The sequence below is a fragment of the Hylobates moloch genome, unplaced genomic scaffold (assembly GCF_009828535.3).
Source record: "Hylobates moloch isolate HMO894 unplaced genomic scaffold, HMol_V3 SCAFFOLD_2, whole genome shotgun sequence".
Classification (NCBI taxonomy): domain Eukaryota; kingdom Metazoa; phylum Chordata; class Mammalia; order Primates; family Hylobatidae; genus Hylobates; species Hylobates moloch.
The window spans coordinates 43,590,046-43,608,339 of NW_026652277.1; the positions used below are offsets into that span (position 1 = coordinate 43,590,046).

Genomic DNA, 18,294 nt, shown 5'->3' on the forward strand with positions numbered 1-18,294 from the left:
GGACCAGAGGTGGAATGCCATAGAGTAAATTGTTGTACCTCCAAAATTCACATGTTGAAACCTATTCTGCAATGTGATATTTGGAATTGAGGACTTTGGGAGGCGATTAGGTCATGAATGTGGTGCCCTCATGAATGGGACTATTACCCCTATAAAAGAGACCCCAGAGAGTTCTTTGACCCCTCTGCAATGTAAAGAAACAGCAAAAAGATAGCCATTTATGGAACCAGAAAGCCAGTCCTCATTAGACACTGAATCTGTAGGTGCCTTGGATCTTGGACTTCCCAGCTTCTAGAACTGTGAGAAATAAATTTCTTTTGTTTATAAGCACATCCAGTTTATGGTATTTTTTGTTGTAGCAGTCTGAACAGATTAAGACAGTCTGTTAAGCTACTTCCCTGAATATTACCTATATGTAGTTGTATCTGTCTTCCTCATTGTTTCTCTTGTTCTATATTTAGTAGAATCAAATTTTCTTAGGTAGTACAACAAACAAGTATTGCATAAGTTCAAGATTCAAGACCATGATGGTTATCTTTTTTTTTTTTTTTTTCTTGAGATGGAGTCTCGCTCTGTCGCCCAGGCTGGAGTGCAGTGGCACAATCTCAGCTCACTGCAAGCTCCGCCTCCCGGGTTCACGCCATTCTCCTGCCTCAGCCTCCCGAGTAGCTGGGACTACAGGCACCCGCCACCACGCCCGGCTAATTTTTGTATTTTTAGTAGAGAATGAGTTTCACCATGTTGGCCAGGCTGGTCTCGAACTCCTGGGCTCAAGTGATCCACCCCCCTCGGCTTCCCAAAGTGCTGGGATTACAGGCATGAGCCACCGTGCCCGGCCTGCCATGGTATCCTTTTAAAAAATTGGTCACCACAAAGAAATTTTTAATCAATGTTTTCAGCATTAACTCTCTTCTCACTGTGTGAGAAATGCTTTTATATACATTATTTAACCTATTTATGCCTAGTGTTCAATTACTGGAATGCTAAGCTTGTGGGAGTTATTTATATCCCACTGCTTAAAGTCATCATCCAGGTCTGATTTTTAGCAAGAAAAATCTGCAACCTTTGGCATAAATAGGTTAATTAAACTCTCATAACAATTTTTGTTGATACATAATGTTTGTACATATTTATGAGGTACATGTGATATTTTATTAAATGCATTGGCTGTGTAATAATCAAGTCAAGGTATTTGACTTGATCACCTCAAGTATTTATCATTTCTATGTGTTGGGAACATTTCAAGTCCTTTCTTCTAGCTATTTTGAAATACACAATACTTGTTAACTATAGTCATCCTACTCTGCTATCAATCATTAGAATGTATTCCTTCTTTCTAACTGTATGTTTGTACTCACTAACACCTCTCTTCATCTCCCTTATACTCACACTCATAACACTTTTAAGTAGGTGGCTGAAGGCCCGAGAGCTCCTGGAAAATCCAAGGGTCCAAGAGTGGGTCTGGTGTAAGACCAAGGGTCCAAAAGCTGAAGAACTTGAAGTCTGATGTTCAAGGGCAGGAAGCACCCAGAATGGGAGAGAGATGGAGGGCAGAAGACTCAGCCAGTTTAGTCCTTCCGTGTTCCTCTGCTGGCAGCTGATTAGATGGTGCCCACCCAGACTGAGGGTGGGTCTGCCTCTCCCAGTCCACTGACTCAAATGTTATCTCCTTTGGCAACACCCCCACAGACACACTCAGGAACAATACTTTGCATCCTTCAATCCAGTCAAGTTGACACTAAGTATTAACCATCACAGACCGCATGGGTCATCCTTCTTTATTGTTGAGTTTGCTCTTTTCTAAAGCTGCACATTCACCAAAGAGGCTGACATTCCCAGTGAGACTATACCAGTCAACCGCAAAACCAGGATTCAAACTCAAGTGCCCTAATTTCAGATCTAGTCCTTTCCCAATGATGCCAACATTATCCAAGCTAATATGATTGTCTATGTCTCTATAAAATAGTAATCCTACAGTTGTTATTGTTAATTTTTAAATTGCAATTTGGAAAGAACATGTTCCTTTTCCTCTTATGCTGTCAAAAAATTGGTATAAGGTATAACTCTTTGTTAGCTGGGAATCTCTTTGAGGGATTCCTATTTTTTCCAAATCTTTTATTAATGAAAAATATCAAGCATTCATAAAAGTTGAAAGGGCACTCTGTATACTGCCCACTTAGATTTAAAAGTCAGCATTCTGTGATATTTGTACTCATTCCCTCTGTCTCTTTCTATGTTTGTATACATATGCATATATACAATATATATACAGGTGTAGACACTTCGTGTTTGAAATATTTTAGTATTTGAAGACATCATTACATTGCATCCCTGTTTCAGCATGCACCTCATAAGGATAAGGAATACTATAACTGGAATAAATTAGTTCCTACCTGATGTTATGATATGTTATTATACCCAAAATATTTAAAGTTACACTGTCTAATATCCAATACATTTTCACATTTTCCCAGTTGTCCTGATGAGACAATTGGCTGTTTTTATTTTTGCTTTTTTTTTTAAAGAGACAGTGTCTTGCTCTGTCACCTGAGCTGGAGTTCAGTGGTGTGATCATAGCTCACTGCAGCTTTGAACTCCTGTGCTCAAGTGATCTTTCTGCCACAGCCTCCTGAGAAGCTGTGGTGGGAGGATTAGCCATCATGCCCAGATAATTAAAAAAAATTTTTTTTGGTAGAGATGGGATCTCACTTTGTTACCCAGGCTGGTCTTGAACAACTCTCATCCCTTTTTTTGATGTCAGTTATGCTTATATAAAGGTCTCAAACTCCTTGCCTCAAGTGATCCTTCTGCCTCGGCCTCCCAAAGTGCTGCATTACAGGCATGAGCCACCACACCTGGCCTAATTTTGCCTTTAAAAATGAGTAGACATTTTTTTTTTAGCAGTTTTACATTTACAGAAAATTACTAGGAAGTACAAAGTTCCCACATAATTCTTTGTCCTTACTTCCCAGTTTCTTCTATTATTATCATCTCGCATTGGTGTGGCACATTTGTTATAATTGATGAGCCAATATTGATACATTATTATTAAGTAGATCTCATAGTTTACATTAGGTTTCCCTGTTTGTGTTATGCATTCTGTGAATTTGGTAAAATGCATGATGACATGTATCCATGTTTTTCTTTAATAAGTGGGGAAACAATCAAGATTCATATATTACATTTGAAGGTTGTATATTTTAACTTATTTGAAATCTAGAACCAGTCTTTCCCTCATGACATTGATGTTTTGAAAAGTCCAGGCTGATACTGTGTTAGAATGTCCCTCCTTCTGGATTTGTTTCTTTTTTCACAGTCTCTTTTAACTTTTTCTTCTAGCTTCTGTATTTACTGTAAACTAGAAGTTAGGTTTACAAGCTAGTGAACATCACCTTAAAGGTTTTTAGCAAGAATACTTGATAAATTATGTGTTCTTTATAATGCATCACATCAGGAGCACATGATAAGTCCTCTCATGATTAGTAATGATAAATTGTATCTTCTGGGTAACAAGTTAAGATGATTATAGCCAGATATAATTGTAATAGTGAATTTTTTCTTTGCAATAAGTATATAATCTCTGTGAGGTAATCTTTTTGACACTATGAAAATCTTATTCTCCAACAATCTTTCAGCTGATGTTTTGGCAGCTGCTGATTATCCTTGCTTACATTATTTATTAAGTGATTGTGAGAAAAAATGGTGGTTTTCTAATTGTCATTCCTTCTACATTTAACTGCAGCATTCTTCTGTAAAGAAGGCCTTAACTTTTTTACCCCTTTCTCTCACTTATTACAGATTCAGGGATTTTTAATACACTATGTTATTAGTGTATTAAATATGTTAATACATAGGTTATATGTATTAATAAAAAATTTAGGTTAACTAAATATGTTATTATTTACAATGGTTACTCTTGGTGCTCTAACTGTCCTAAATTTGCCCAGTGGGATTCCATTACACTGGCCCATAGGTCTTGTGGACGTGTCCCCTTAGGCCTTGAGCATTTTTTTTATTGCTTTCTGGAGTGAGATGTCTCAGGATCACCTTGTACTTTCCTTGCACTACTTTTACTTGGTGATGGGGTGGCTTTCTATCTTATACATTCCTTGTTAGATTTATTAACCCTAGCTCCAGTCCCTAAGAGTCTTGGAGCACATGGTTCTGAATTTAACCAGCAATGTAATCTGATTATCTTTCAAAGTACTTTAAATATATGGGCTTTAAATTTGTGAAGGATCACCATAAGGAAATACAGGCCATTGATTTCAGTAGTCTAAAATTGGATTTTGTATTAAGTTAAACAGAGCTGCATACAGGTAATGTTGGCCCCCTTGGGCCCTCCCAGAGCTGCCAGTATTAAAGGTTCTGGCGATACCATAGTGTGTCATCAATAAAAGCTCTAGCACTGGAGCCTTAAGGATCTGGGGTTATGTTCTGGCTCTAAACCTTACCAGCCATGTGTATTAGTCTGTTCTCACATTGCTGTAAAGACTACCTGAGACCGGGTGCTTTATAAAGAAAAGAGGTTTAATAGTCTCCTGGTTCCACAGGCTGTGTAAGGAAGTATGGCTGGGGAGGCCTGAGGAAACTTACAATCATAGTGGTAGGTGAAGGGGAAGCAGGTTCATCTTACATGGCCAGAAGAGGAGGAAGAGAGGAAAGAGGGAGGTGCTACACACTTTTAAACAACCAGATCTTGTGAGAATTGACTCATTATTACCATCCACTCCCCAGTCTAATTACCTCCCACCAGGCCCCTTCTCCAACACTGGGGATTACAATTCAAGATGAGACGTGGGTGGTGACTCAAATCCAAATTATATCATTCTGTCCCTGGCCCCTCTTAAATCTCATGTCCTTCTAACATTGCAAAATATAATCATTCCTTCTCAACAGTCCCCCGCGTCTTAATTCATTTCAGCATTAACTCAAAAGTCCAGTCCAATGTCGCATCTGAGATGAGGCAAGTCCCTTCTGCCTATGAGCCTGTAAAATCAAAACCAAGTTGTTTTTTTTTACCAAGTTAGTTTCTTCCAAGATAAAATGGGGTACAGGTGTTAGGTAAATACATCTGTTTCAAAAGGCAGAAATCAGCCAAAACAAAGGGGCTACAAGCCCTGTGCAAGTTCAAAACCCAGCAGGGCAGTCATTAAATCTTAGAGCTCAAAAATAATCTTCTTTCACTCCATGTCTCACATCCAGGCCACCCTGATGCAAGGTGTGGGCTCCCAAGGAATTGGGCATCTCTGCCCCTATGGCTCTATAGGATACAGCCCCTCAGTTGCTTTCCTGGGATGGCATTGATTGCCTACAGCTTTTCCAGGCACACGATGCAAGCCGTCGGTGGATCTACCATTCTGGATCCCGGAAGATGGTGGTCCTCTTCTCTCAGCTCCACTAGGCAGTGTCCCAGTGGGGACTCTTGTATGGGAGCTCCAATCTCACATTTCCCCTCTGCATTGCCCTAGTAGAGGTTCTCCATGAGGGCTCCACCCCTGCAGCAGACTGCTGCTGGACATTCAGGAGTTTCCATACATCCTCTGAAATCTAGGTGGAGGTTCCTAAGCCTCAACTTTTGCCCTCTGTGCACCCATAGGCTTAATGTGTGGAAGCCACCAAGGCTTATGGCCTGTACCCTCTGGAGCAGTGGCCTGAGACATATCTTGGGCCCTTTTAGCCATGGCTGGAGCTGGAGTGATTGGGACACAGGGACCAGTGTCCTGAGGTTGAGCAGAGCAACAGGGCCCTGGGCCTGGCCCAGGAAACCATTCTTCCCTCCTAGGCCTCCAGCCCTGTGATGGGAGGGGCTGCTGTGAAGATCTCTGAAATGCCTTTGAGACATTTTCCCCATTGTCTTGGCTATTAACATTCAGTTCCTCTGAATGTTCAGCTGCAAATTTCTGCAACTGGCTTGAATTCCTCCCTAGAAAATGGAATTTTATTTTCTACGACATGATCAGGCTGCAAATTTTCTAAACTTTTATGCTCTGTTTTCCTTTTATTAATAAATATAAGTTCCAGTTTCAGATAATCTCTTTGCTCATGCATATGACCATACACTGTTAGAAGCAGCCAGGTCAAATCTCAAGTGGTTTGCTGCTTTGAAACTTCTTCTTCCTGATACCCTAAATCATCTCTCTTAAGTTCAAAGTTTCACAGATCCCTAGAGAAGGGGCAAAATGCTGCCACTTCCTTTGCCAAAGCATAACAAGAGTAACCTTTATTCCAGTTCTCAATAAGCTCCTCATCTCCATCTGAGACCTCCTCAGCCTGGACTTCATTGTCCATATCACTATCAGCATTTTGATCACAACCATTCAACAAGTTTCTAGAAAGTTCCAAACTTTCTTTCATCTTCCTTTCTTCTTCTGTGCCCTCCAAACTGTTCCAACCTCTGAACATTACCCAATTCCAAAGCTGCTTTCACATTTTGAGGTATCTTTATAGCAATGCCCACTCCTAGGTACCCCATTTACTGTATTAGTCTGTTCTCACATTGCTGTAAATGTGGGTTGTGACTCAAATCCAAATTATATCATTCTGTGCCCGGCCCTTCACAAATCTCATGTCCTTACCTGAGACTGGATTATTTATAAAGAAAAGATGTTTAAATGGCTCACAGTTCTGCAGGCCATACAGGATACAAGGCTTGGGAGACCTCAGGAAACTTACAATTATGGTGAAGGCAAAGGAAAAACAAGCATGTTTTACATGGCCAGAGAAAGAGGAAGAGAGGAAAGGAGGAGGTGCTACATACTTTTAAACAACCAGATCTTGTGAGGACTCACTCACTATCACAAGAACAGCAAGGAAGAAATCCTCCCCCATGATCCAATCACCTCCCATCCAGCCCTTCCTCTAACATTGGAGATTACAATTCCACATGAGATTTGGGCAGGGACACAAATGTAAACCATATCACCATGTAAACTTAGGCAAGTTTCTTTTCGTGGCACCTCAATTTTCCTTTTTCGTTTTTTCCCTTCCCTCTTCTCCTCTCCTTCCTTCCTTTCTTTTCTTTTCTTTCTTTCCTTTTTGTTGTTCTTGTGCTTTAATTTTCTTATCCCAATGGAAATAGCTAAGAGTACATACTGATAAGGTGATTTTGAGACTTAGACACATTAATTTTTTATTTTTTGTCTTTTAAATTTTAGATTCAGGGTACATGTGCAGATTTGTTACAAGGGTATATTACATGATGCTGAGGTTTGGGCTTCTATTGATTCTGTCACCCAAATAGTGAACGTAATATCCAAAGGGAACTTTTTTAGCCCTTTTCCCTCTCCCTCTCTCCTCCCTTTTTCTGTACCCAATGTTTCACTCCCACTATATGTGAGAACATGCTGTATTTGGTTTTCTGTTTCTGCATTAGTTTGCTTAGGATACTGCCTTCAGCTGCATCCCTGTTGCTGCAGAGGACATGATTTCATTCTTTTTTATGGCTGCATTGTATTCCATGGTTTATGTGTACCACATTTTGTTTATCCATTCTACCACTCATGGGCACCCAAATTCATTCCATGTCTTTGATATTATGAACAGTGTTGCAATAAACATATGAGCACAGATATCTTTTTGTTAGGATGATTTGTTTTCTTTTTTCTTTTGAGACGTAGTCTCACTCTGTCACCCAGGCTGGAGTGCAGTGATGCGATCTCAGCTCACTGCAACCTCCGCCTCCCAGGTTCAAGTGATTCTCCTGCCTCAGCCTCCCGAGTAGCTGGGATTACAGGCACCCACCAGTACACCTGGCTAATTTTTGTATTTTTAGTAGAGATGGGGTTTCACCATGTTGGCCAGGCTGGTCTCAAACTCCTAACCTCAGGTGATCCACCTGCATTGGCCTCCCAAAGTGCTGAGATTACAGGCATGAGCCACCGTGCCCAGTCGATTTATTTTCCTTTGATGTATACTACCCAGTAATAGGATCGCTGGGTTAAATTGTAGTTCTATTTTTAGTTCTTTGAGAAATCTCTAAACTGCTTTTCACAGGGGATAAACTAATTTACATTCTTACCAACAGCATATAAATGTACCCTTTTCTCTGCAACCCTGACAACATCTGTTGTTTTTCAACTTTTTAATTATAGCCATTCTGACTGGTGTGAGGTGAGATCTCATTGTGGTTTTGATTTGTGTTTCTCTAATGATGAGTGATGTTGAGCATCTTTTCATGTTTGTTGGCTGCTTATATGTCTTCTTTTAGGAAGTGTCTGTTCTTGTCCTCTGCTCATTTTTAATGGGGTTATTTATTTTATTCTTGTTGATTGGTATAAATTCCTTATCGATTCTAGATATTAGTCCTTTCTTGGATGCATAGTTTGCAAATATTTCCTCCCATTCTGTAGGCTGTCTGTTTACTCTGTTGATAGTTTCTTTTGCTGTGCAGAAGCTCTTTAGTTTAATTAGGTCCCAATTGTTATATTTTGGTTTTGTTGCATTTGCTTTTGAAGACTCACTCATAAATTTTTTGCCTAGCCTGATGTTCGCAAGGATATTTCCTAGGGTTTCTTCCAGGATTTTTATAGTTTTAAGTCTTACACTTAAGTCTTTAATTCATATTGAGTTAATTTTTGTATACGGTGAAAGGTAGGGGTCCAGTTTCATTATTCTGCATATGGTTAGCCAGTTTTCCCAGCACCATTTATTGAGTGGGGGCCCTTTCCCCTTGTTTATTTTCGAGAGACATTAATTTTAAACCATGTACAACAGTGTCTGTGATACAGTCAGTCCCTTCTATGTGTTAGCTATTATAAAAACTCAAGGCTTCTGAAATTTGTCCTATTTACTGTATTGATGAAAGCCGTCTTTATTCAGGTCTTAATATCATAATTATTGATGTTGCTTCTGAACATACCTTACTTTGTATTAAAGAGACCATGAAACATGTAAATAACTATTTTTCTCTGCTACAAGAATATGGAATTTGTTTCTCATTTCTAGCAAGTGCACTCATCTTTACAGCATGTGTTTTTTATTCTCACCACTATCTATTTGGAGACAGTGTTAAGACTGTGGCCCCTGGACTCAGCTTGCTTGCCTGAGTGTGACTCCTGGTTGCACCACTTCCTTATGCTAACTGGAGCACTTTACTGGCATCTCTGTGCCTTTTGTGAAGTGGGAATCACAAAAGTATCTTCCTTCCTAGAGTTTCTTTTTTATAGGATTTAATGAGTGAAGCCATTTGAAGTATTGGCAGCCCTGACTGGCATAGACAGTAAAGACTCCATAAAAGTTCACTGCCATTATCATTTTAATTTTTTTCTTATCTCTTAAAACTTTAATTTTCTATTTTCTCTGATAATTTTAAATTTTTTCTGGGTATTTTAATCAATTAGAGAGAGAGAGAGAGTGTGTGTGTGTGTGTGTGTGTGTTGTTACAGAACAGAAATGAGTTCTGGCTAATTTCAGCATAAAGAAACTTTATTGGAAAGTTACTGGAGCAGCTTACCAAATGGAATGAACAGTGGAAGAATGAACAATGTCAGAAAGAGTCAATGAAGGACCATATCCGCCGCAGTGATGCAGATGGCAAATGCGATCACCCATCTTGTTAGAGCACTACAGTAGTACTCATTTTCTGTCTTTATGATAAGCCACTCAAGCTTCAGTGGTTTGCAGGAGAAGGGAATCTGATTCACCTGGTGGAGAGACTCAGCCCCCGTCTTCCCTAGAGGCAAGGCAATCATTTTGGGTAGTATTGTTATCAAAGCTGTTCACAGTGAACATGCAGTCATTCCCCAAAACACAGTCTGGATTTGTTATTTGGAAAAAGGACAAATGGAGACTAAGTGTCCCCAAACCACAATAAATATTTACTACAATCAGTGTATTTTGTTAACTATCCTATTTTCTAACAAAAAGGCATCAACAAGGTCAGCAGTACTTAATTATAAAAAAGTATACTGGTATAAAACTCAGGAGATCTGGACTCTAGGCACAGCCCTTTTTGACTGAAACTACAACTTTTTAGGTCCTGATTTTCTTACTACTAAGGTGATAGTGTAAGAATTAGAAGGCTCTTAAGGATTATTCTAACAGTAAAACCTTAAGGTTCTGTGGTTGTCTTTGTTATGTGGGAACCTATATTGTTTTTATACACACACAAACACACACACACACCCATGAATATGCTCCAGATAGTCCAGTCTTCACACTCAAGTGATGCATGGGAATTTATATGCAAACAAAACTTTAAACAGTTAAGGTAGACTCAGAATACCTTAATTAGTAACTTTTTTTTTTTTTTTTTTTTTTGAGATGGAGTCTCGCTCTGTCGCCCAGGCTGGAGTGCAGTGATGCGATCTCGGCTCACTGCAAGCTCCGCCTCCCAGGTTCACACCATTCTTCTGCCTCAGCCTCCTGAGTTGCTGGGACTACAGGCGCCCACCACCATGCCCGGCTAACTTTTTTTTATTTATTTTATTTTTATTTTTTGTATTTTTAGCAGAGATGGGGTTTCACCATGTTGGCCAGGTTGGTCTCGATCTCCTGACCTCATGATCTGCCTGCCTCGGCCTCCCAAAGTGCTGGGATTACAGGTGTGAGCCACCGTGCCTGGCCCTAATTCAAGGTTTTAAACTCAAATATAGACAGAATTTCTAAGAAAACCTTGTGAATTTCTAGGAATAAATCAAGGAATTGTGATAAGTACATATAAAGTTATTTTATCTTCATTCAAAGGTCATACTTACAGATTTTAGAAAATTAGAGATGTATGGAGAATAGTAATTAGGTCATCAGAATATTCAGCAATGAAATGTGTCTCAACCACGTTTCCCTTTTAAAAAAGTAACCTTTATAGAGATATTTACCACAGGAATGATTAATTAGCTTTCCATTACTTTAAGAAGAAATCAGAATAATAATTCCTAGAAGAAAGAGGAGGAGAAGGAAAAGGATTATGACAATCAGTACTCAATGAGTATGCCAGGCACTGTTCTTACTCCTTTACGTAAATGAACTCATTTCTACCTTGTACATTTCTATGACATACAAACTCTTGGTATTCCCATTTTATAGATGAGGAAATTGAGGTACACAGAGGTTATATGACTTGTGCAAGGTTATAGCTAATAAGAGTCAGAATGGGATTTGATCCAGTCTTGTTCCATAGTCTATGCTCTAAACCACTATGCTGTATTCTTTGTGTAAGCAGATAAAATAAGATAAAATGTATGTAATTTAACTTCACTGTCAGCTGTTTTTAATGCTACACTTGAAATTTTTTTTTAAGTTTTGTCATTACTGGTTATTTTTTAGCTGCTTGCTCACCAGATATACCTGGTTGAAATTTCCCATGGATTCAGTTGAAGGAGATTGATGCATTTATAAACCTACAAGAAAAAGAAATTATTAACTGTTACAAGTTTGACTTAATTAACAAAATCATAAATTCCTTGGTAACAGAGATCATGGGTTTTGCCCATACTGCTACTACTCCATAGTAGCTACCCCATGACTTATTTATAATATTAATAGATACTAAATCTGTATTGTACCTTTACATTGGCTGAAATTTCACTGGAGAAATATGGCTTTCAAATATGACCTATAAAAGATGCAGATATGTTAGTAAAAGCTGACCTGATTCTGAAGATTATACAATTTAAAATCAAATTGAGATGACAAGTATCCTACTGAAAGATTATAGAATTAACTTGTAATTATCTTATGTCACATATAGCATTTATAAGTTTGTCACTATAATTGTACATAAACTGCACTATAACATTAATATAAATCTATTATAATTAAGGAGAGGAACATGGACGGACCTAGAGCAAGATGAAACTGTCTCTTACTAGTTCTCTGATTTTACCAAATAACTTAACTCTGGTTTTTGCTTCCTCAACTCTAGATTGAACGTAATGTTTCTACTCTTAGGATTCTTTAGTGACTAAATGATGGTGATTTAAGTCATTTAATAGTATTTCCACATTGGTAACCTGCTACATTCATTCTCAAAAAGTGGAAGTTTCCTCCAATTTTACTGCTTCTGCCCCCAAATAAGACCATTCGCATTTTGCCATCTCTCTTTTCAGTGTTTGGTTTTATTAACATATACAATAACATTTATATAAGACACATGCTTAAAAAATTCCTCTTTGCTTGGATGCAGATTTTTATTACAAGGAAGAAACAAACTCTTATGAATTTTTCATTATGTTATTAACTTGAGGTAATTGAATCTAAGTTGCATTTTTATTTATAATATATATAATACAATCTTGTTGAAAAATTTAAAATTGCGACTACCTAAATGTTGTTTCAAAGATTTGAGGGCATTTTGAACCTCAGTAAGAACTGAGTTGATATTATGTTCCAGAAGATTACTGAGATATTTACAGATGTAATCAAATCAGAGAACTATAATGGTCATTATACATGAAGAATGGTCATTCTAATTTTTCCTTCTGACACTTTAAATTAAAGCTACCTTAAAATGACACTGAGACAAATTTTTGTCTTTAGAAACATCTCATTGTTTCAGGATCTGCCTGGTGTTTCACTGTTCTTATAAATGTTTTATTTTCCTGTTAACCAGGTACTGCTGAGTCACACCCCTTGGTTACTGTAGTAATGTATCTTAGATACGGTAGTGTATTGCTCCCTCTCAGCTGCACACTTCATTTGTGGCTTTAGGTTTTTTATACTTTTCACTCCTTTTAACCATTATATCTGAGCAACGTGTGAGAGATGTTAGAGATTTTGATTTGAGTTGAAGTAAAAATAAGACCACAACTATTCATCTTCAAACACATTTTAATTCAGGTGTTTCTGTTGTAACCATGCAACCTCCTGTGGTAAATATGACTGACTGCTCTTTTTTCTTACGCTCTTTTAAGCAAAGTAAAGCAGCGGTTCGGCTGAAAGAAGACATGAAAAAGATAGTGGCAGTGCCATTAAATGAACAGAAGGATTTTACCTATCAGAAGTTATTTGGAGTCAGTCTCCAAGAACTTCAACGGCAGGGGCTCACCGAGAATGGCATTCCAGCAGTAGTGTGGAATATAGTGGAATATTTGACGCAGCATGGTGAGTTAAGTCATGCTTTAATCTGTTCATTTTCACAGTCCCTTGCATAAACAAACTATTTGTGTGAATTATTTCATAATGTATGATTAGACTATCCTCTAAAGCACCTTCATTAGAATATTAAATTATTGTGTAATATACTTTTCATTTAAAAAAGGGCATTACTGCTTAACATGATCTTGACAGTACTAATTTGATCAACCATAGAGCAATCACTTTAATTATAGAGATTTCTAGTTTAGGAATGTTTCCTAGTTTTAAATGCTAAAATACACTGTTGTAATATTAATAGTTTGCTAGATTAATTAAATTCCAACTGATAGTCAATAATTTTTAATGTAATCAAACACGTTTTTGGGTATCTCTTTTACCTGAGGTCAATCATGAACTTATTCAATGCGTTGACTATCCTCATACACTTAGAAGAGACACCAAAAAACTATGATGTAAAGCTTACTATGCGGGGTGGTGGGGGGTGGTTTCACTTATTTTTGGAGTGATAAAATTAAGCATGTAAAACATTTGGAGAATAATATAGTACATTACACAGTAAAAAGATAAATTATATCTCATTTAGTTATTGAGAGCTGTGTAGCTTTTTGATGATTTTGTTTAAAATAAATCACAAGTCTGGATAATTTGAGAGAATGCTTCCATATTCCCTACATCTTTTTTTAAGAGATAGGGTCTTGCTCTGTTACCCAGGCCAGAGTGCAGTAATATGATCATAGCTCACTGTAATCTCATACTTTAGGGCTCAAGTGATCTTCCTTTCTTAGCCTCTCGAGTAGCTGGGACCACAGGTGTGTTCTACCACACTGCCTGATTTTTTTTATTTTTATTTTTATTTTTATTTGTAGAGACAGGTTCTCACCCAATATTGCCCCAGCTGGTTCTGAACTCCTGGGCTCAAGCGATTCTCCCACCTCAGCCTCCCAAAGTGTTGGAATTATAGGCATGAGCCATGATGCTCAGTCATGTAGGGATTTTTAAATGTAAAACTTGAGGCTTCAAAAATATTCTGTACAGTAGTCCCCCTCCTTATGCATGGTTTGGTTTTCCAAGGTTTCACTCTTACCTGTGACCAATCATGGTCCAAAAATACTAACTGGAAAATTCTAGAAATAAACAATTCATCAGTTTTTGGGGGCTTTTTATTTTTTTTGAGACGGAGGTTCGCTTTTGTAGCCCAGGCTGGAGTGCAATGGCATAATCTTGGCTCACTGCAACCTCTAACTCCCGGGTTCAAGCAATTCTTCTGCCTCAGCCTCCCAAGTAGCTGGGATTACAGGTGCACACCCAGCTATTTTTTTTTTTTTTGGTATTATTAGTAGAGATGGGATTTCACCCTGTTGGCCAGGCTGGTCTTGAACTCCTGACCTCAGGTGGTCTGCCTGCCTTGGCCTCCCAAAGTGCTGGGACTCCAGGCTTGAGCCACTGCACCTGGCCAACAATTCATCAGTTTTAAATGGTGTAGCCTTCTCAGTAGCATGATGAAATCTCCAGCCATCCTGCCACTTGGGACCTGAATCCTCCCCTTGTCCAGTGTATCCATGTGTATCCATGTGTATATGCCACCTGCCTATTAGTCACTTAGTAGTGGCCTCAATTTGCAGATCGATCATTGTGGTATCACAGTGCTTGTGTTCAGGTGACTCTTATTTTACTTAGTAATGGCCCCGAAGCACAAGAATAATAATGCTGGCAATTCGGATATGCCAAAGAGAAGCCATGAAGTGCTTCTTTTAATTGAAAAGGTGAGTTCTCAACTTAATAAAGGAAGAAGAAAAATTGTATGCGGAGGTTGCTAAGATCTATGGTAAGAACAAATCTCTCCCAATTTTTCTATTGTATTGCTTTTTTTTTTTTTTTAAAGGGACAGAGTCTTGCTCTGTTGTCCAGGCTGGAATGCTGTGATGTGATCATAACTCATTGCAGCCTTATATTCCACGGTTCAAATAATCTTCCCACCACAGCCTCCTGAGTAGCTAGCATTATACAGGCATGTGCCACTGTAACCTGCTAATTAAAAAAAAATTTTTAGAGGCAAGTCTCACCATGTTGCCCAGGCTGGTTTGAACTCCTGGCTTCAAACAATCCTTCCACCTCAGCCTCTTAAGTAGCTTGGATTATAGATGTGAGCCACTGCACCTGGCTCTATTCTGTTTTATTATTAATTATTGTTGTTAATCTCTTACTGTGCCTACTTTTTAAACTTTATCATAGATATGTATGTATAGAAAAAAAACAGTATATATAGGGTTTGGTACTATCCAAGGTTTCAGGCATCCACTGGCAGTCTTGGAACATATCCCCTGTGGGTAAGGTGGGTCTACTGTATTTTGAGTAATTTGTTTCAGGCCATATCTTTCCAGGATTACAAATCTCTTCTCCCTTTCTGATAAGAATCATTTATTGGAAATGAGTGAGAAGCACTCATCACATGTTCCTCTATAGGAACATATATCAACTTTTGACAGGGACTCCATGGCAGATTATTCATTCTGCTGATGGCTAGACGTTAATTGAAAAAACATCTATCTGCTCTGGTTACTAGGCATGTAGATGACTGATATGGTTAGGCTTTGTGTCCCCACCCAAATCTTTTCTTGAATTATAATCCCCTAATCCCCACATGTCAAGGGAGAGACCAAGCGGAGGTAATTGAATCATGGCGGTGGTTTCCCCAGGCTGTTCTCTGATAGTGAATGAGTTCTCAAGAGATCTGATGGTTTCATAAGGGGCTCTTCCTCATTCGCTCAGCACTTCTTCTCCTTCCTGGTTCCTTGTGAAGAAGGTGCCTTGCTTTCCCTTTGCTTTCTGCCATGATTGTAAGTTTCCTGAGGCCTCCCCAGCCATGCTGGACTGTGAGTCAGTCAAACCTCTTTCTTTTATAAACTACCCACTCTCAGGCAGTTCTTTATGACAAAATTATATTTTTTTTCTGAAAACTTAACAGCCAGGTTTCTGTTCTTACTCCGTAGAATTTTTCTCCTTATTAAAGGAAGTAAATTGCAAAAAGGCCAGATTCTTAGAAAACAGCTCTGGATTTATTCAAATACTTCAAACAGTTAAACACAAACAGTGTTACACATAGCATGACAGGAAGATGGAAGTTTGGCCTACAAAATCTTGAAGCCAGGAGTTACAACCAGCTTTAACAGGATTTATTTACATACTTGGTTTTGATTAAGACTGTGTATCCCACTGAGTTAGATACAAATGGATTTCTAGATCATTCATTTCATCTGTTAAGTAGGGTTGTATATTTCATTTAGATGTCCAACTATGGGTACCTAAAATAATATTTTGGTTTTGGCATAATCGGTGTTCTTTCTCTCAACATTAATTGGATAATAGTCTCTTGATCATATTTTTATTGTGTAAAAATATTTTACATTTTTAATTTTTAAAAATTTTAATATTTTTTGAATAGTTAATAAACTTATGTGGTTAAAAATATAGGAGAGTATATGGTGAAAAGTCTCTCCCTACAAACTGTCTCCTGACCTTTGTTTTCTCTCTCTAGAACAGTATTACTATACCCATTTCTGGTATCTTCTTAAGATGTTTCGTGTATATATAAGTATAAGTCTGTGTGTTCTTTTTTCCCTTTTATCACAAATATTGCACACTGTTCTGAATCTTTTAAATATCAGTGTATTTTGGAGATTGTTCCATATTGCACAAAGAGCTTTACTCATTTTTAATTATTTTCTTTTCCTCTGCACACTGTTCTACCATATGTATATATCATGTCTTTAAGCAGTCCGATACTGATGGGCAAATGGATTGTTTCCAGTCTTCTATTGTTTACAAACAATGATTCCATGGTTAACCTTTAACATATGGCATTTCAAGCACATATGAGTGTGTGCATAGACTGCCTTTCTGGAAGTGGACTCCTGGGTGGTCAGAGGATATTTGCATGTGTAATGAACTCTGTCAGAGCTGAAACAATTTACACTCACACCATCAACATATGAAAATGTTGGCAAAATTTAAATTAGGGATTGATTTTCTTCTGCCCCTCCTTAGCATACTGTTAGTTATACTTTAACAGGGTGTATTCGGGTAATGCAAACTAAACATTTTATTAAGTTATATCAGTCGCTCTTAATGAGGGATGTGAAATAGAATTACTAGTGGAATCTTCATAATACACATGCATTGCCCACACCTCATATCTACTGAATCAGAATCTTGACTGGGCAGGCTCAGGTAGGCCTGGCACCTGTACTTTGAAAGGCTATGTAGTTAATTACTATGTAGACAAACACAAGCCCCTTCTTGTATTTGAAACTATAATGTTAATAAACCAAAGAAATTATGTAAGTTTGAAGGGTAATATAAAGTTTGAGGGCATAATACTTCAATTTGTTTAATTACTTGGCAGTTTTTTTCAGGTCAACAAATATTTACTGTACACCTATGATACACAGTAAGCACTGTGTCAGGCATGGGAATGGGACTATAGGGGTGACCGGTCATATAATTCAATCATAGGTTGGTATTTTGGTTATGCTTTATTTTTTTTTCTTTTTTTAAATTATTTTTATTTTTTTATTTTTTTATTTTTTCTTACTATACTTTAGGCTTTAAGATACATGTGCACAATGTGCAGGTTTGTTACATATGTATCCATGTGCCATGTTGTTTTGCTGCACCCATTAACTCGTCATTTAGCATTAGGTATATCTCCTAATGCTGTCCCTCCCCCCTCCCCCCACCCCCACAACAGTCCCCGGGGGGTGATGTTCCCCTTCCTGTGTCCATGTGTTCTCATTGTTCAATTCCCACCTATGAGTGAGAACATGCAGTGTTTGGTTTTTTGTCCTTGCGATAGTTTACTGAGAATGATGTTTTCCAGTTTCATCCATGTCCCTACAAAGGACATGCACTCATCATTTTTTATGGCTGCATAGTATTCCATGGTGTATATGTGCCACATTTTCTTAATCCAGTCTATCGTTGTTGGACATTTGGGTTGGTTCCAACTCTTTGCTATTGTGAATAGTGCCACAATAAACATACGTGTGCATGTGTCTTTCTAGCAGCATGATTTATAGTCCTTTGGGTATATACCCAGTAATGGGATGGCTGGGTCAAATGGTATTTCTAGTTCTAGATCCCTGAGGAATCGCCACGCTGACTTCCACAATGGTTGAACTAGTTTACAGTCCCACCAACAGTGTAAAAGTGTTCCTATTTGTCCACATCCTCTCCAGCACCTGTTGTTTCCTGACTTTTTAA

At 38.1% G+C, this 18,294-nt stretch overlaps 1 protein-coding gene across 7 annotated transcripts in view; it reads left to right on the forward strand.

Annotated features, from left to right (window-relative positions):
- Positions 1–18,294, forward strand: part of FAM13A (family with sequence similarity 13 member A) — a 394,397-nt gene that overhangs the window by 61,781 nt on the left and 314,322 nt on the right. For 4 of the 7 annotated variants that reach the window (XM_058432961.1, XM_058432969.1, XM_032141067.2 and 1 more), the window contains one exon: positions 12,852–13,041. In XM_058432961.1, the coding sequence (XP_058288944.1) occupies positions 12,852–13,041 (190 nt within the window). Of the gene's footprint in view, positions 1–12,762; positions 13,042–18,294 lie in introns of those variants that run through there. The other 3 variants (XM_032140990.2, XM_032141285.2, XM_032141198.2) reach the window with 1 other exon arrangement.